Source organism: Parasteatoda tepidariorum, chromosome 9 (genome assembly GCF_043381705.1).
Source record: "Parasteatoda tepidariorum isolate YZ-2023 chromosome 9, CAS_Ptep_4.0, whole genome shotgun sequence".
Classification (NCBI taxonomy): Eukaryota; Metazoa; Arthropoda; class Arachnida; order Araneae; family Theridiidae; genus Parasteatoda; species Parasteatoda tepidariorum.
In genome coordinates, this window is record NC_092212.1 from 8,940,120 (window position 1) to 8,960,660 (window position 20,541).

General features: G+C 29.7%; 1 protein-coding gene across 3 annotated transcripts; it reads right to left on the bottom strand.

Annotated features, from left to right (window-relative positions):
* Positions 1–11,815: 11,815 nt before the first annotated feature.
* LOC107452853 (zinc finger protein 454) lies at positions 11,816–20,541 on the bottom strand. Of its 3 annotated transcripts, XM_043056526.2 has the most exons (5): positions 18,974–20,541; positions 14,638–14,712; positions 13,210–13,258; positions 12,676–12,813; positions 11,816–12,461 (listed from the first exon to the last, which is right to left on the bottom strand). In XM_043056526.2, exon 1 carries the CDS (start codon positions 20,353–20,355, stop codon positions 19,099–19,101), a length of 1,257 nt encoding a protein of 418 aa, XP_042912460.1. In that variant the 5' UTR covers positions 20,356–20,541; the 3' UTR covers positions 11,816–12,461; positions 12,676–12,813; positions 13,210–13,258; positions 14,638–14,712; positions 18,974–19,098. The 3 variants fall into 3 exon arrangements, with proteins under 3 accessions (XP_042912460.1, XP_042912459.1, XP_071041814.1); XM_043056525.2 differs by having other exon boundaries at positions 13,210–14,712; XM_071185713.1 differs by lacking the exons at positions 13,210–13,258; positions 14,638–14,712.

Below are 20,541 nucleotides of genomic sequence, written 5' to 3' on the forward strand. Positions count from 1 at the left end.
ATTGCATATAAACTCGTGCAACACGTGTAGTTATTAAACAACTACAGTGTGTCTAATAATTTGGTTTAACTATTATAATATACTAATATAATACCTGAAATAATAGATATTCTATATTTATATAATATGTCGTCTAATTTATCCAATCGTCGAATTTATATTATATATCGTCGAATTTCACCAATTGATACACGAACATAAACTAGTGCAAACCGGTTTCAGTCGCATAAAAACAATAAAGCTGTGTAGTATCACCTGAATAATTAAGATTTTACATAGAATCTTATAGTGCGTCTAATAACTCCGCCAAGGACTGTATATATATATCAATTACTCTTTTAAGGATTTATATACTTATATTGGGTTCTTCAATGTCTACAAATAAGAAGTATTTTAATCAATTAAAAATAAATTCGTATTTTTAAGTTATTTTTCATGTTTTTAAAGGTAACCAAATTCCGGAAAAATTTACAAATATATTTGTGTCAAAAATATTGAATTCAATTTTTCATTATTTGCTATCTATAAAAAATTAAACCGTTTTTGTTTATTTTCATTTTTTTTTTTTTTTTGTATTTAAACAATAGCTACTTACATATGCATTTAACGAAATACTTTTATAGAATACTAAGTTCTATTATTTTTAAGTAATAATGCAATTGTTTTTCCTTCTACACCTAAAAACTGATATTAATGAATAAAATTTTAAAAAAAACAGTTAGTTCCACTTCCCGTTGTTTGTTCTATAAATGACAGATGATTTCGTTTAAATAAAAAATATTTTTTATTAATAAGTGAGTTCTATTTCTCATTTTAAAAAAAAAAATCCGTTATTCCATACTTGTTACTCAAATATCAATAATAAAGAACTTTTTTTTTTTATTCCCACTTATTACTTTTGCTTATTAAAATACATCTGTTTTCATACATGTACAAATACATCTGTTTTCATACATGTACAAGTACATATGAATATTTTTCTTGAGATACTGAAGTTTAATATTTAAAGAATTTGAATTAATCACTGTTTTTGCCATTAAATCACTATTATTGAATTCACTTGTCTTTATTTTCTTTTTAAATGTCTCATTGCTTCGAAATTTTTAAAAGACATTTTCCGTATACGATATTTTATTTTTTACTTATGATTTCAACTATTGTTTACTTAAAACAACTATTACAGATGAATAAGAAAAACATTTTTTTTTCAGGTTTCTTCTATTCTTTCTTGTTAAGAAAAAGTCTAATTTCGCATATGACGGAGGTTTGTTTCTTCGTCCTTAGCCGCCAATATTCGTATAGTGCAATTCATTATTGTTCGTATTGGCCGTTAATAAAAGTAAATGGATGAAACAAAGTCTCCAGGAAATTAATATGAATCGTGAATATGAAAATCCAATTTATTAAGCAATATTTCTTGAAGATTATAGAGAATGGCCATCAATACAAATCATCATAATAATTACCAATTATCAAAAATAAATCCCTTGAAGGGATCAAGGAAATATAACTTTCCCATCAAGAAGTTTTTTTTTGTTAGCATTTCGTTACGATTGCATATATTTTAAAACCGTTAGGATGGCTGGGACAGGAGCGCCCCAAAGGGTACTCCTGGTCGCCACAAATTTTGAATTCCAAGTGAATATAATTATTCCCAACGGACATAGAAAGTATGGGTAGGAGATCCAAAATTGGCGATTTATCATAATATATCGTAGCCAAAAGAAAGCCAACTAGCATATCAATATGGGTTTAAAAGAATACCTTGGCGATCACGAGTCGCCAACAAATGAGAATTATTACAACCATGCAACTGAAACATTTAGCTGTTGGAAATTTAGAATAAAAAGTTATAAATAGATTTTTGTTTCGATTAGAGGCGACAGTGAATTAATAAGTCTGCCTAGTAATGAAATAAAAAGTATCCGTTACATTGATCTAGAAGAGAAGAAATAAATATTTTATGTTCGTTTTAAAAGATTAAGTCTTTGATTTATTTTAAATATAATTCTATTAATAAAAATAAGCTTAAGTAATGAAAGATATTTTAAAAGATAGGAAATAAATATGTAATGCCAATTGTGGCATCACATCGCATAAATTTAAAGAAATATACATTATAGAATGCCTAAATCAATTATATTTTTTAGGAAATCAATTATAATTTTTATACACTTTGTATTCTTTCTTATCAATAAGTTATGAAAAAACGCTCTCACTTAGTCTGAATTTCTATTTTAATCTTTATATGAAATTTAATTTTTTAAAAATTCAATTAAAAGTGTGTTTGTTCTATTGTGAAATGGAGTCAGTTTTTCTCATTAAATAATCCAATTATTTAGTTTCTATTTCATGAAACTATAAGCAATAAATAATAAAAATATTTTTACTTATTTTTTTTATTTATTTATTTTTTGATTTTTAGTTGAGATGAATATTTATTTGAAAATTCGTACGTCATTTTGCATTAATTTAAATAAATCTTTGTTTAGACTATTCTTTCTATAATTTTCCTTTAAAAGATTTTTCATCGTCATCTGATGGAATAGTGAAAAATGACATTAATTATGAACATATATTAAAGAGAAGAATTTAGTGATGCACAATAAATTCATCTTTTACCTGGAGAAGACAGATTCATTTCGAAATGAATTGTAATTCATTCAAAATATAATTTGCAACTCAGGTGAGAAACTTTTTTTAATGTTAAAAAGACAGGAAACGACAAGTCAAAACACAAAACTGTTTTGATAAAAGAACTGACAAATCTCAACCTTTGATCACCATTAAAAAAATAATAACAATAAAAAAACAGATAACTGATAAGGAGATGTTCAAAGAAGCAGTGTGAGTAACGAGCACCAAACCATTTCGAGTTTTGAGTTTAATTATTTCCTTAATAATGAAATGAGCATTTCACATTTTTTTTAATGAAAGTGGTTGTAAACTCTTTGGTGTGTTTATATTGCACCTTTTCACTGAAAACCTTTTTTAAGTGAATTTCTTAAAAAGATGTAATATTTAAAGTCAATGCCAAATGTTTCAGTATTATTAAAATTTCTTTTATTATCGAAATTATAAAATCATTATAAATACTTAAATATACATTCATAGAGGAAAGATGGCCACAATTGAAAAATTTCTATTTTTCACTTTTGAAATTTATTTACCATAAATTAAGTACTCATACGTTCTTTTTTTCGACTTAAAAACAACAATTGAATTTAAAAAAATACATAAAGCTTTAAAATTCTGTTCGAAGGTAATTCACGGTTGCTGATCTCAGGCTGGACTTGCCTATTTTCTTGATGTGGACAGTAACGTGCTCCTTAACTATGAATGGTGTTTTCAATACAAATGTAAACAATAACAATCTCGAGCTCCATACCTGCTCTAGTTCCGGTTAGAAAGTTTGCAACTATTTACTAGCTTATTCTGCAAGGCGACATGTTCAAACTGATAATTTTGTTTGCAATAAAAGAAGTAAATTAGATAATTTCTGAGTTCAAATCTGCCGTATTTCATAAGATATTCATGTTATTATATCTTATGAAGAGTCCCGCAGTGGACTGATTGTTAAGACACGGTTCCCAGCGGATCACCGAAGTCAAGCATCATTGGCTGCGGTCAGTGTGCGGGTGGGTGACCACTTGGATCAGTCTGCCTAGGGACCGAGGGTGTGCGGTATTGGTCCTCGTTAAACTGTGCTACAGTAAAGTGCTCGACTTCGCGCGCAGGTCGTCGGGCTACCGAAGCGGGGGTGTCACCCCCTCTGCAGAGGATCAAAATTGTGATGGCATGTCTTCGGATCATCCTCCGGGATGTTTCCCACACCGTCGCCAATAGCCCATTGTGCAGCTCTAGTGCGACGTAAATTAACAAGAACAACAATATCTTACGAAGTAATTCTGCTGAATTTGAAGTGAAAATTTGTTTCAGTTATTTATATATATTGTTAAAAAAAGCGACATGGTTGCTAGATTTTAAATAACTCGCTTTTTTGTCTGTCCTGATTTGGACTTTTTCCATTTGTTTATCACTATTTGTTCTTGTTGAAAGCTGTGCACCATCTTTCGGTAGTGTTAGCACCTTTCGCATTGTAAACGCAAGTAATAAGTAATCAAATACCACTGACGACGCTCAGGTAAATGTGAACTCGCTCAATAAACAGAAAAAAAGCGGACTGTATAATTATGCACAATATTTATTAATTATTATTTGGAAGAGAGCTTTTTTGCAGCTCGTTACAGCTCTCCTTCCACACACACTCTCTCTCAGTGTTACAAGTTATACTAGGTGGCGCTACAAATCCGTGCGGATACAACCACGTTTGCACGAATCTCAAAACACAATGATCACGTTGTGAGCCAAATGGCTGTAAAATGCACCGGAAACAGTAACACGGAAGTATAGTCGGTATGGAGCTTGCAGCGTACCCTAGTGTAGAAGACACCATCTATTAAAGAGTACAAAACTTAAAAAAAAAATAATAATAAATGCTGCTTAACACTTTTATTACAATTCCCAAGGTTGGGCGCCAGTTATTGCTCACACTTAATTCTCAGATTCAATATTAAATTATGATGCGTAATTTTCTGCTCTATTTAATTCAAATTTCTTATTTATTAATATTTTTTTTTGTACAACTGATTTGTAGTCTTACTCTCTACAGTGTAAATTTTTGTGTATTCTTTTGTTTGTTTTCGGTATGTTGACAGATTGTTTTTGGTAATTTCAGAATCAAATTAAATTTTCTAAATCTTTGGAATTGGACTGAACAGGATAAAAATATCATACTATCTATGATGAGCCACGGTGGCTCAAGGGATAGAGCACTCAGCTTTCAGTAAAATGGCCAAAGTTCGAGTCCCACTAGTGACTGGTTGATACGAGTTCTGCCCCTACCTGTACTGACCACAGTGCCTGACGTAAGAAAATTCTCAGTGATCGGTGAATCATGAGTTAGGGTTCTTTTATCGACGGACTAACCGTGGTTTTCTTCATGTAACGCAAACACTGATTAGTTCCATTAGTTAAAAAAAATCCTGACACTTGTAACGAAAGAGGTATTTATGAGGTATAAAAAAAATTAAATTATTTCAAATAAAGGGAGTGAGGTATTTATTGAAGTGCATGAAGTCATTTTATTTATACTTAATCATATTTTGAGATTGTGCCGACCAGGTGGCCGAGTGGTTAGCGTGTCTGACTGCGGAGCCATTGGCAGCGGGTTCGTATCTTGCTCAGGATATGGATGTTTCTTTCTCTCTCTCTGTGTTCTATTTCCTTTCCCCTTTGTGTGAATGTGACCAGCCCTATAAGCGGGTTTGTGGTTGTGTGACGTTCGCCACAGGTGCCTACTGGGTAACGAGAAGAGAGTAGCAGTTCTGGCATTCCTGTGGCCAATGGGACAAACCAAGTGCCCGCCAATAAAAAAAATTTGAGATTATTTAAAGTACACTTCATACAAACAAGCTCACTTCCCAGATTTCCGTGCAAGCCGGCGAATTGCGTGTGCGTTGACAATCGAAAGTCTACAAGAAATTCGGGGTGTGTGACACTAATTATTTTTTTTCTGTCGTATGGTTGTTTAGGCAGTGGGGTGCAATTGTTCCTGTTTTTCAGTGGCGCCATCTATGGCCAGGAATTCGACTTCTGCCACGCCATTCACACACAAAGGAGAAAGGACATAGAACACAGAGAAAGAAACATCCATGCCTTGCCCGGGATTCGAACGCAGGACCTTTCTGATGCAAGGACAGTTCCTTGCCCCCTACACAAGCCGGTCGGCTGACATTAATTGATTAGATTTTATCACTTTTAATCAAAATCTCATAAAGGTTGTAATTGAGGTGTACGAGGTTGTTTTTCATACACTTCAGCTCATTTTGAGGATTTTTAAAATTCACTTCAAATCACCCAGGCTGATGGGGTGATTCTCAAGGCATACAGGGTTTTTTTTTCTGACACTTGTAACGAAAGAGGTATTTATGAGGCATAAAAAAATTTACCTCATTTCAACAAAAGAGAATGAAGTCATTTTATTTATACCTAAACTTATTTTGAGGTTGTTTAAAGTACACTTCATACAAACTAGCTCACTTCCCAAAGTTCCGTGCAAGCCGGCGAACTGCGTGTGCGTTAACAATCGAAAGTCTACGAGAAATTCGGGGTGTTTGACATTAATTGATTAGGTTTTATCACTTTTAATCGAAAATGCTTCAATTCTCAAACTGAACTTTTATTATTTTTGTTTTAAACACGCGCCCTGATCATAAATAATTAAAGTCGGAGAATATTCTTAGAGGCTATTGCTGTAAGGTTAGCAATAAGAGTGAACAATCGGAATATTTCTCGTCGCTGTTAAGGGTAGCACTACTGGTATCGTTACAATAGGTTACGAACAGTATATTTTAGTGTATGCTATTTATTTAAATGTAATTTTTTTTAATGTATATGTTTTAACGGGCAGCATGCAAGCTGATTAACTGAATAAAGTATTCATAATTTCTCTTATAAATGTGTATATATAGATATATATACACACAGAGCTTATCCACAAGAAGTACAGCATAAAAATTTAATAATATATAATTGTTAACTGAATTAATTTTTCATAGAATGAATTCCCAAAAAGTTTTACACGATGAATTCTGCGAGTAACGCTATTTGTCTGAATATGATTAGTAGATAGACACAAATTATAACTATTACGTTTTACGATTTCTACTAGCATTATTGATTAAATTTAAAATGATGTTGAGTTAAAAATCCAAATCTTTTAACTCTTCAAATCAACTTTTTTGAAAATCCATATTTGTATTCTTAGAAAATGGTGCCAGTGGGTTTAAAAAGCAGCATCTTTCTTATGGTATCGTCATCACTCATTCGAATCACGTAATTACCAATTCATTCTATTTATTTTTATGTAATCTATACATAATAATAAACGCGGCTGTGTGTCTGTAATCACAATATATCGCCCCAGAAGCCTCTCCCAGGCACGAAACTCGGCACATAANTTAACTTTCCAAAAATTTTTTTGGCCTTACGACCTCTGAGAATCAATACATTTCTGAAAGCTCTTATGAAGGGTACAAATATGTTTAGATTTGAACCCAAATTGCAATGACAAAACTGCATAGAATATTTGGCTTGTTCACACATCGCCTCGTAGACGTAACATAAGCGGAGGGATACACCGGAAATTTTCTAAATTTCTTCCGGTTTAAGGACGCTTGTTATTGTTTATTGTTGTTATTGTTTAGTTTACATTTATCAAAGTGGAGAAAAGTTTAACTTTTGTATTAAAAATGTGGCAACATATTCGATACGTAAATAGAACGCTTCGCAATCTTTGGCTTCGCTTTGATATATTTGTCGCTGTTCATAATAGTTATAATAAGTTTTTCTTCTTCTTTCCAAGCTCTATTTTTTTTTCTTAAGCGAAGACGATAATTTTTGTAGCGATATAGAAATTGATACCATAAAAAATTAATTCGTTTTCGTGTTCTTTTCATGTATTTAGCATTTTAGTTTTTTTTTCTTAAGCGTTGTAGCTATTTAATATATAAAATAGGAGTTTAATTGTTTTTGAAGGAACGATCACGCTTACCTCGGATCTCTTTGGTTTTTCTATTCTTTACTTTAACAGTTTTTATTAAATGTAATTTGTTATTTCAGAAAGTTTCAGTTTGAAAGTGAGCACTTAGATTTTAATATTGAAGTTTCATGATTTGCTTTCATAGTAATTGTTGTTCGTTGACTTCTTAAAAACCCAATTACTGACATGGCAGAACCGCCTTCCAAAAAACTTTGTATTTTGTCAAAGAAAAAGATATTAAGAGATTCTCAAGGAAGAAGAAGGGCACAAGAAACGTCTGTGGAACGTCAAAGAAGGATGGAACATGACCGAATTTCGACAAGCAATTCTAGAGCCCAAGAAGTAACAGAGAAACGTCAAAGAAGATTAGAAGAGGATCGTGTCTCAACTAGCAGTGCTAGGACCTGAGGAACGTCAAAGAAGATTGGAAGAGGATCGTGTCTCAACTAGCAGTGTTACGGCCCGAGAAACACCTGAGGAACGTCAAAGATTAGAAGAGGTTCGTGTCTCAATTAGCAGTGTAGGGTCCGAGAAACACCTGAGAAACGTCAAAGAAGATTGGAAGAGGATCGTGTCTCTACTAGCAGTGCTAGGGCCCAAGAAACATCTGAAAAACGCGGAAGAGGATTAGATAATAATCGTGTCTCAACCAGAAATGCAAGGACCCGAAAAACATCCCAGGAACGTCGAAGAAAATCGTGCTTTAACATCCCAAGCTCGATTGCATTTGTGGCAAGACAAGGAAAACTCTGCATTTATGTACAACCCATCTTTATGTTGTGCATCAGATCCATTGATAAAAATTGGTGAAATGGCAACAGAATGCATTTTTTGCCAGGCATTAAAATGGAAAGGTGAAACACCAAGAATGTGTTGTAGCAATGGAAAAATTAAGCTCTGTGAACTTCAAACACCTCCTGAACCTGTTAACAGATTCTTCAATTGAAACAGTACATTTTCAAAGTAACATCAGAAGATAAAAGTCATGCTTTCAGATGACATCATTTGGATCTGGGAGTGAAATTTGGGAACAAGGCTTTATGCCTACTTTCAAAGTTCAGGGACAAGTGTACCACAGAATAGGAAGTCTACAACCACAAATAAATGATAAGCCGAAATTTCTTCAATTATACTCTGTAGGTGATTAGGAAAAGCAATAAGAACAACGTTGTAGGAATGTTTTGCGAGCAAAACAAGCATTAGTTTCAAGTTTGCAAGAAATGTTGCATGAACACAATAATTACGTGAGAAGTTTTAAGTTGGCCATGGAAAACTTTTTTTGTGAAAACCTTTAGCATGGCGGACAGCTGGCCGCCTTAGGCGGCTAGTTAATAAAATCGGCTTGTTTATAAATCTTGTACAGTTCAAAGTTATATCTCCTTCTCCAGTTATTGTTTTCATTTACACCAACTATGCAAAATCTTTCTCTCAAATATTGCAATACAATTTTCCTCCAGTCTTGTCATTGTCCAAGCCTCAGAAGTGTATGTCAAGACTGGCCTGACAAGAGTTTTGTAGATTAAGAGCTTTGCTTTTCTAGAAAGAAACCTAGATTTAATAGATCTCAAGACATATGTCCCAAGGACAGCTCTATTTGCCAGATAGAGTCGATTTCTTATTTCACAAGTCATTCTGTTGTCAATAGTAATAATTGATCCTAAGTAAGTAAAACTCCTTACTGTTCAAGATAGGGGTTTGGGACTCTGTTTCTTAACATATATTTTGTTTTCTCTACATTTATGACTAAGCCCATTTGTCTTGCAGCCACCTCAAGGGCAAGAAATGCCTCTTTCAGGGCAGGAAGGGAATGAGCAATTACATCAATATCATCACCATATGCAAGTAGTTGTACTGATCTAATAAAAATGTGACCACTGGTATTGATGTTTGAATCACGAATAACTCTGTCAAGTGCAATATTAAAAAAAAAAAAAGACAGGAGAGAGAATCTCCCTATCCAACACCTGTAAAAGTATCAAGATTTTCTGATCGAGACCCAAGAAACTTAATCTTACACTGTATCTTTCAACATAAGTCTCGTCAATTTAATGAGTTTTGAAGGTATTTTAAAAGTATTCATTGTTTCAAAAAGATAATTTCTATTGATACTATCAAAAGCAGCCTTGAAATCAATAAAAAGATGGTGTGTTTCAATGTTAAATTCCATTGACTTGTCTAAAATCTGACGGATACAAAATATCTGATCTTTCATTGATTTTCCAGCACGGAATCCACATTGATATTTTCCTTTTTGTGAGTCAACGAATGGTAACAGCCTGAGAAATAAAATTTTAGACAGAATTTTATAAGTTATACAAAGCAGACTAGTGCCATGACAGTTGGCACAGATCATAGGATCTCCTTTCTTGTGAATTGGACACAAAATGCTAATAAATATTCTAATCCCTTGGCATAATCTCTCAGAAATATCAGGACAAAATATTTTCATCAGGAAAATCAGAATATCAAAACAGAATCTATGACCCTTTGTCCAGGGATTAAAATCAATTTTCGAAGGAAAAAAATTTTCTAACACAAGAATAATGAATGAAAACTGAACAAAAGTTGCAGATATTAAGTGAAATAAAGTGAATTTAAAAGCACATATGAAAACTACTAAATTTTAAAAGCAAAATAGCACTGCTAGTTTTTTAATTTGGAAATGAATTTAATAACGAAAAAATGTCGCCTGGTATTTTAAAAGAACAAGTTACTTAATATTTTCCCTCCTTGTTATTCTCATATGAAATAGCAATTTTATAATTAGTTGTTATAGTACGGCAAATAGTAATATATATTTCAAATAATAAATATATAAAAATATACAAATAATAAATATTTGATAATCAAAGAATGAAATTAAACTCCCTCGGTAACTGGAGGGGAAAAAACTACTCACTTAAAAAGCATCTAGTAGTGAAAAGTGTTTCATAACAATTTTTTTAAAGTGCCAAACTATTTTTTATTTTTATTATTAAAATCTTTAATAAATTTATATTTAAAATAGTTACCATTTCAACCTTTATTTTTTGCTACCTTTAATAAAGAACAGTTTTTAATAAAAATATCCTTTTTGCAGTGTTATTATTTTGTTTTTAACAGAAATCAGTTTTTATGTTTTCATTCTAAAGCATTTACTTTAGTTCACACAATAAAAGAAATTTGCATTCAATTTTTTCCTATCATTTTAGAGATATAGTTTTTCTTTTTCAAGGCTGTATTTTTAACACAACATTCTTTATCTCATTATAAATTTATTTATTATTTTTTTTTTAATTGATAAGAATTTTACAAATAAGATAGTCATATACTAATATTTTTTTTAAGGCTGATTTTCTAAAAATTTCCAATCAATTAGACAATACAAATGATACATAAAAATAAATTGAATTCGTCATGCATATTCAAAAGATACTTTTATACGATGAGTTATGAATTATATAAAGTTTAACCCCTTAATACACAGTTTCATAGAACATGGAGGCAGAAATAATGATTTGTTTATAAAAAAAATTCTGTAATTAAAAGATAAAAATATCCATGCTTGTACATTAGGTTGGTAAACCTTTTTTCTTTTTTAGTTTTTCCCCTTTACATTATAGCTCATGTATAAAAAAGTTATGTACACAAAAGAAAAAAATGATTTCAATTTAATTTGATAACAGCATTCCATCATAAAAGCAAAAGTAAAGAGAGAGTGAAAAAATCTGATTTTGAAGTAAAAAGTAGAAAGTAATAAACAAAAATTAACAAATAAAAAGTACAAGCATAAAATGTAAAAAAAGAAGAAAAAGAATTTAAAATACCATTTGAGGAAATCAATAACTAAAAGTAATTTTAAATTTTATATAAAACAAAAAATATTTAATTTAAAATTCTTTGTTAATGAAAATATCTAAAATTCAAACCAGTAATCCAAATTCCATATTTACATATATAAAGAGGTTTAATATGCGTTGATTTTAAAGCTATACCCAAATTTTCAGCACTTCTTTTTCTATTGGAAACAATTTATAAATATCTTACCGTATTGGGCAAATCAGAAAAACATTGTAATTTCTCTTTTAAAAAATAAATACAGGAAACGCCTGGAAATCTAATAAATAATCGTAATATTTTAAAAATTCTTTTAAAAAATTACAATTTTTGAAGTTGTGATTAAGATATATAACATAATAAATCCACTAATAATGAAAGAACTGAGCACAAAAGTTTATTTTTTAAATTTAATGGATAAGATTAACTTATACATTTACATCAGTATTTATTGAGTCAGTAACATTAAAAACTTTTTTTTTTAAATGCATATTTTTAACGTGTCTCAATAAAACATGCTCAAACTGAAATCTTCCAGTACAGAAATTACAAGCCCAGGCTCTTTCCCCAGAATGAACCAATGAATGTGTTCTCAGCCTCCACTTATTTTTAAAAGACTTACCACAAACATTACAAAGATTCTTATAATCAGTTGACTGTTGGTTTGGAACTATTGCCTTATCATTTGGATTACTATCAACATTTTCACAGGCAAGCGACTTTACACTTACAATCTTAATGCAGCTATTACTATTTGGAATTTCATGCTGTTTATGTTTTTCGTTTGGCACACTTCCAACAACTATAGATCCTCCAACTATTTCCGGCTTTACACTTTCAACCATTTCGTAGCTGCTGTTATTTAATAGATTGGTTTTTGCTTTTGGCTCTTCGTGCCACATGCCTATAGTCGAATGCTTTTCTAAGGTACATTTATTTGCAAATCGTTTACCACAAAGCCGAGATTTGTGTAAACGAGTGTTACAGTGTTGCTTGTATTTCCATTTATTTGGGAAGCTTTTACCACACTTGGCTCTGTATTCTAAGAAATGATAAAAAGAAAAGATAAATCATTAATAAAAATCCTTATTAAATGTTACAAAAATTCCAAAACATGAATTATGATAATGTAAAAATAAGATATCAAAACTTGTCTATAATGCAAGGAGGAGAAAAAGGATTTAAGGCATCTGAAATTCTATTTACCATTTAAATGTTAGATTTATTATTTCATTAATGCTATCTATTATACATACCTATAGTCGAATGCTTTTCTAAAGTGCATTTATTTGCAAATCGCTTACCACAAAGCCGAAATTTGTGTAAACTAGTGTTACAGTGTCGTTCGTATTTCCATTTAGTCGGGAAGCTTTTACCACACTTGGCTCTGTATTCTAAGAAATGATAAAAAGAAAAGATAAATCATTAATAAAAATCATTATTAAATGTTACAACAATTCCAAAACAACATGAATAACGATTATGTAAAAATGAGATAATATCAAAACTTCGCCTAAAATGCAAGGAGGACAAAAAGGACTTAAGGCATCTGAAATTCTATTTATCATTTAAATGTTAGATTTATTATTTCATGAAAGCAATTTTTTAACATTGAATGCCATTGTATGTTTGTTCAAAAAGAAGGGAAAAAACACAAATTTTAGAAAAAAAATACTTAATAAATGAAACTTTATTGTACAGAATATACAAAGGTGATTAAAGATAAAAAATAAACATTCAAATAAGTTTATTGATGACATTAATGCTATCTATTATACTAAAACACAAACAGATAAATCTGGAAATCTTCTGATGTTCATTTTTTTTAAACAAGATCATCTATAAAAGAAAAAGAAAAAATACATTAAAGTTTACATTAAATACATAAAAATTATAGTATTTAAACTAAAATAAAAATAAAATTTTAAATCTACAAATTAAAATGTCATTAAGGCAAAGCATCTCTATCTTTGGCATAACATAATTCTAAATAATGAACATAACAAAAAATGACCAGCAAATAGTGACAATACTCAAAAGGCATGACAAAACAATATTTTCCACATTTCGAAGATGTAAACAGAAAATAATTGTATCTGCTGATATTCTGCTTTCTTTCAAATTAAAGAAATACAGTAGAGTCCGTATTATCCGAGTTAAACTGCAACCGAAAAAAATTCTGAATTTTATCTTCCAAACACCCAGAAAAACAAGCTGATGGACAACACCAGATTACCGATGAAATGATAGTTAATATCGTCAATAATGAACATGGACTGAGTGAAGATGAAGACAGTGAAAATGAAAATAAACATATAAAAATCTCTCATACAGATGGACTAAAAGCCTTCGAAGGTGCTATTGAAAATATGTAGAACAAGAAGAAGAGGAAACACCAGCTTTCCTGTTATCCGTAATAATGTAAAACAAAAAACAATTAAGGGCTATATTAAGTTAACTCTTTTTAAGTAAGCTTTTCAATTATAATTTGAATTGTATGTGGTATACTCGTATAAATTTTGTATTTGTTACACATATTAAATTTATACCTACTCTTTCCTTTTTTATACTCTTCACTATAACAGAGTTTTTTCCACATTAACTGGGATATTCAAACTCTACTGTATAATAAATACATAAAATATATATATATAACTAAAGACAAGCTTTAAAAAAATTTAAAAAAAAAAAAAAAAAAAAAAAAACAACCATCTTAATGCATTTTTCACCCAAAAGCATTTATATGAAACTGTTAAAAAAATTATTCCAATATCTTCTCACTTCCCAATGCACATTTAAACAGATTTATTAAGCCTTTATAAACAATACTGTGTATCCTATAGTTCCAGAACTAAGGAATTATGAATTTATTACATAAAAATAACAAATAGTACAAAAATCAGGAATGAGAATGCATAAAAGAGAATGGCCAAAAATAACAAAAACATTTAAAGAATAATTTCAAAAAAGAATTAAGAAAGCTCTTTGCTAACTTTCAAAACAAAAACAAAAAAAAATAGATTTATTACTAATAATTGAACAGGTTAATAATCACATTAAAATATTTTAAATTATTTTATAATAATTCAATGTTTGTAACATAAAGTTTGAATTAAACAACAAACTAAGCAAAAATATAAAATTATAAATTTAGATAATAAATATTAGATAGCAAAAACTGATCAATATTAAAGATGAATAATTTTAAAATCTGTTACCAAGTCATCAACATTGCTTGGCCACATTTAGAGAAAGTTCAGACTGAAGAGTATGCCAAATATAACTTTAAAAAGCTGTTAAAATAAAAATAGTTTCATTATATAAAACAAAATAACCAAATAATAAAACTTTCTGGGAGAGGAAAGTCAATAACAAACATAATATTAAAAAAAATCAATAAAACATAAAAAATTAAAAAAATCAACAGCATATTTCAAAATTTGTTACTAAATACTAAAATGTACAATTTCTTACAATGTACAACATATATAAACAATATATGACTAAAGTATAGTTAGACCACGGTAATGAGACATAACTATTTCAAGTAGGGGTGTGGAGTCACTGTTTAGGACAGGTTTTGGCTCAGGTCGGAAAGAGAAATGGAATCTTTTTCTGCGTTCTATTGCGTTAGCCCTATACAGGGTAAAGAGAAGCTACCCTCCCTGAAATGTGATGTTCTTGTTTCCATAACAGCAGAAAACCTTCTTAGCAGTTCTTACCATAGACAAAGTATAATTTTTAAAATGAAATTGGGGTTTATTCAAATGATCCATTTGATTTTTTAAGACCTACATAGCTAACAATATGACATTTCTTTCCTGAGCTGGGTATGTGACAACATTATGTACAGATATTTATAATATCTGAGTTATAATTTTTCTTACAAGCAAGGATCCGAGCAACAATAAATTTATTTATTTTAGTATTTTTTCTTCATAAGTGATTAAGATATACTTATTGAAATATTTAAAATTGCCTTTCAGCAAAACATTTGTCTTTACAAAAGAATTCTTTGTTTAAAAGTATTTCTTGTTACAGTCTACATCTAAAAATCAGTTTACAGTAAGACACAGACCCATTTTCAAGCAGCAAATTACTTTTCCTAGGTTATTAAATAAAAAATAAAGATTAGCAAAAAAATTATTTTAAACAAATGGAAACATAATGGTAACGTAAGCAAACTTATATTAAGCAATAGTACAAATCTCATTCATTCATTGCATTGTGACATCATTGCTTGATCATTTTGCAATAATTGTGAAATATAACATTCTTTTCCTAATAATTTTTTTTTTAAAATTTGTTAAGGAAAAAAAATAGTTTAAGTAAACAAATGAAAAAGAGATATTGATGGAATTAAGTCAAATGATTTTTCCTTAAGAGTGATTTCCGTCACCAGAAAAGAACAGTACTAAATTTCTTTTGTTTAAAATCTCAGTTTTTAAAACTTAACAGTTAAGTTTTGCACAACTCTTGGAAATTTCCAAATAATTGGAACAGTTATTATCTTAGAAAAATGAGCTAATTTAGTTTAAAATTCAAACGATATATTACACTCCTCTAATTGTTAAGATGTAATGTACGATTTTCAGAACATGAAGTTAGCTAATTATTAACAATGAATGCAAACTTTCAAGTTCATATCATAAAGTATAAGGCACAAGTATATTAACTACATGGTTACACCTAGAACACAAAAGCATGTAGTTAAATTAATCATAATTTATATATTAGTTCTCAAATTATGACACATATTTACAAAAGCAAATAAAAGCAAACACTGTATTTTGATTATCATCTATATTCATAATATCCTTAAACGTTAAATTATGACTCATATTTACAAAAACTAATGAGAACAAACATTGTATTTTGATTATCATCTAAATTCACAATATTTTTAGATTTTAAAATGTTACAAAATCTTGCTTACATTCCTTTCCTATTTTATAGATAATATATCATAACTTATTTCTTGAAATTTTACTTTTCATAAAAAAAATTCTACTATAGAATTAAAGCTTCAGATACAGATAGACCAAAGAGCATAAGAGTGATTACACAACAGCCTATTAATTAGGACTGGGCGATGCAAGAAATTTTATATCATGATACATCTGTTAGACATCGCAAATAGCGATTTAGCACATGTTCAAATATTATCTATCAGAAATCCTTAAATCAAAAAGGAAAAAATCTATTACAAAAAAATGCTAGCTATAAGAAATGCTTCTATAACTTCAATAGCATTGCTTAATTTTTTTAATTAAAATAATAAAGATGTCATAAAGTAAAAACAAACTCGAGCTTTATTCTAATTTTTTTTTAATTAAAAATGACTTAAGATTTATTGGTTTAAAAATAATAATAAAACTGTAATAAAATATTTTACATACACGAATTAAAAATTAAAAGAGAAAAAAAAAAGTAAAAAATAAACCACAGAAACCATAGCCTTATTACAGTGCTTTTGAAACGTCATTAGACTTTCTTTTATTTATTTAAAATTAAGTTGTATTAACTAATGGCGAAATTCTACACTCAATAAAAGTAAAAATAAATGTAAGATTTCATTTATTATTATCTCTTTTGAAAATAAAATCGACTAAAGATTTATTTGTTTAAAAATAATACTAACTATCTAACAAATTATGAAACAAATATTGAAAGAATTTTAAGAAAATTTTTTAAAAAAAATACTTTATGTACTATTATAAATTATTAAAAAACCTTAAAACATTGCTTAACTTTTTATTTAAAAAAATCATTTGTTGTAACTAGTAGCCAAGTTTTCCTTAAAAAAAAAATAATACAAACTTTGTTTTAATTTTCTCAAAAATAAATGCAAATTAACTAACTGTAGGTTTTGTTTTAATTTTCATATAACTAAAAAGGACTGAAGAATTATTGGTTCAAAAATAATCAAATTACTTATGTGCATTAAATAAATTAAAAGAAAAAAAAAACTAACTTCTTCTAACAAAATACCCTGCTTAAATTGTATCATGTAAAATGAAAAACAATAATTCAAAAAATCACTGAAGAATCTCTTTTTTATACATATTTTCTTTTTATTAACAGATAGCTTTCAGGACAAAAATTTAGGATAACAGTGACTGCGAAGCTACCGCAAAGTAACAGTAGGTCAACTAAAATAAAGAGAAAAAGAAGCGTTAAATCCCTCAAAACAAAACAAAAATGTTACGAAATAATGCACAACGAAACGATCACTAAGTAGCAAAAGAGACACACAAGAAACTTTAAATCCCAAAGAAATAAAATTCACAGCAATCGCAAAATAATGTAGGTCCCACTAAAAATAATCTTCAAGAAACTTAAAATCCCAAAGACAAAAATGGTGCATAAAGAAACCATGCATATCGTTCTTTATTTCAACACCGATCCTCTCACGAAATCGTTCATTTTCAAATCGCTCTTCGTCATTCAACATCACGTAACTAGCATCGTCTTCGTAGTTAGACGCTATCGACATCTACCCCAGACAAAATCAAAACCTCCCGTGTTAAATCGCGAGCATTGTCTTATACTAGCGGCTAAAATCAGATTTCTGATGCATCGCCTAAACCGAAAATCATTATATCGGCGTGCCGATATATGCACTAAATCGATATCTCACAATACATTGGTTTATCGCCCAGTCCTGCTACTAATATTAAGGAATGCAGTTTGTACTACAAAGATACTCTATTAGTATGGACACCAGAACCAGGCTGTATGTTGTAGTCATACATAAAACTGTTTTTAAAACAGATCATGTATCTTTAAGACAGTTAATAATTAAGATCATATATAGAAGTTTATAATTAACTCACAGCATAATGATAAACATCATGTGGCAGTGTTTATATTGCATTATCAATTCAATCTTAAGTATATTAAAAAAGAGCATGTAAAAATACACTGAAATTCAAGCCTAAAAAAAACACTTCAAAAACACGAAATAAAAATTTCTAGCATATTGATGAAGATGACAGTCAACAAACAAAATATTTTTGGATATATTCTGTAATTAAAGCTAGTGGAGTACCTCAGATAGTGTAACTCTTACAGCATTTAAGAAGTTGAACCTGATTCCTTCTTTGAATGGAGTAGTAACCAGAATTAACAAAACCAATTTATTGTCTCTTTCGTAGTAGAATAATCACTTTAAAAAATAAAAGTAGCATAATAAAGAGTGAAATAGAAAAAAAATTTCTAGCGTTTTCCTACCGCTAACATCAATTTATTAAAGAAATTATACACACACAGTGCAATTGTACTAAAAGAATGCTTAAAAATTATTTTGTGTTCAAATTTTTTGTACATTTTCAGATTAAACGTTTATTTTTGGCAATAGTTTGATTTTTTAGAAGATAAATTAGAAAAATTGCTTCAGATTTATTAATAAATAAAGAATTATGAGCTCGTTTGTTTGAAAAGTCGACAGTCGAACAGCTGTTTATATTTCAAAAAATAGAAGCACTTTGAATCATGCTCCACTAGCTTTGCATCACAGAACTTGCCCAATTATCGATTTTTCTAAGTTTCTACCTGATGGAATGTTTTAAAATGCTATTTAACATCACTATTAAAAACAGTTTTTATCAAAGACATTTCTTTCACACATTAAAAGCATTATTATGAAGTTGATTCGTAGTAGTGCTTATGAGTCATCATTATTCCTGCTTTACATTGTCTTTTTTGACTGCTTCACAAACGTCAAAAACTTGTTGCTCTTTCGCTAAATGCACATTCTTCACATGACGTGATAAACCATACTTAAAATAGAATCTTTGGGTACAAAAATTACACGCCCAAGCTCTTTCCCCAGAATGAATCACTAAATGTTGTTTCAGCTTCCACTTATCCTTAAAAGACTTGCCGCAAATATTACAAAGATTCTTATAATCAGCAACCGCTGGTTTTGCAACATATGGAACAATCGCCATTTCGTTTGAAATGTTTTCAATGGCTGGCACTTCTGATTTAATAAGAACAAATGCGTTTGACTCTTCATTGACTTCTGGCTTTACACTGACTATCATTTTACAGTTGTTGCTATTTATTATCTTTGGCTGATTTTGTTTTTCATTTGGTTCCAAGTCATAAACTCCATGACTCGTAGCCAAATGTTTTTTTAAATAACATTTTTTTACAAACAGCTTCTCACATAGCTGACACTTATGTAAATGAGTTTTATAATGTCGCTCATATTTCCACTTATCTGGGAAACTTTTACCACATTTGCCACAAGTGTTCGACTTATGTTCCAAGAAGTGGTTAAACAGAGCTGTTTGATTTGAAAATGATTTACTGCATATTTCACATTTATTTTTTGAAGATGATGCAGCACTATTCAAATGTTTTTTCAAGTGCTTGGCATAATTTTCTTTTTGTGAAAAAACTCTATCACAAATATAACATTCATAACGTTGAGGTTCGGTTGCACTGGGTAAACTAGGTACATTCTTGAGAATTGTGGGCTGTGTGTTGGCAACGTTATTATCATTATTGGCAATAGAGTTAGAGTATATTTTCAAAAAATTTTCAGGAAGCTTTACTTCATTAAAAAATACTTTACCACAATCAGGACATTGAACTTTGTCTTTGATAACTTTATTTAAGTTATCCCACGAAAGATTTTCGCCATTGGAAGTGTTAACATAGGTAGAATTTTCGGTGATATGAGAGAATTTATTGTTAATTTCCTTGCAAAACGCGTTTTGGCCATCTTTTGACGAAGAATGTGATTTCTTGTGGTCATCCGATTTTTCTGATGATAATCTTTTTTTCTTCGGTTGGAAACAATTAGAATTTGCACTTGTATTAGATTCGTACCAACCCGATTCTCGGCCTGCATCTAAACGTCGTTTCAAATCTTCTACGGTACTCGGTAACAACACACGTGATATTAAATCATTCATCGACGACATTGCACTTTTATAACAAATTTGCAGAGCTGATCACCACATATTTCTTTTTAAATAAATAAAAAACACATACATGAAACCATTTTGAGTCTGATTTACTATTTTTATCGAATAATACAATTTCACGAATTCACAAGCACTGCGCTGCCAAAAGTTTATTTACATTCCAAAAAGCAATGAACTCATTGC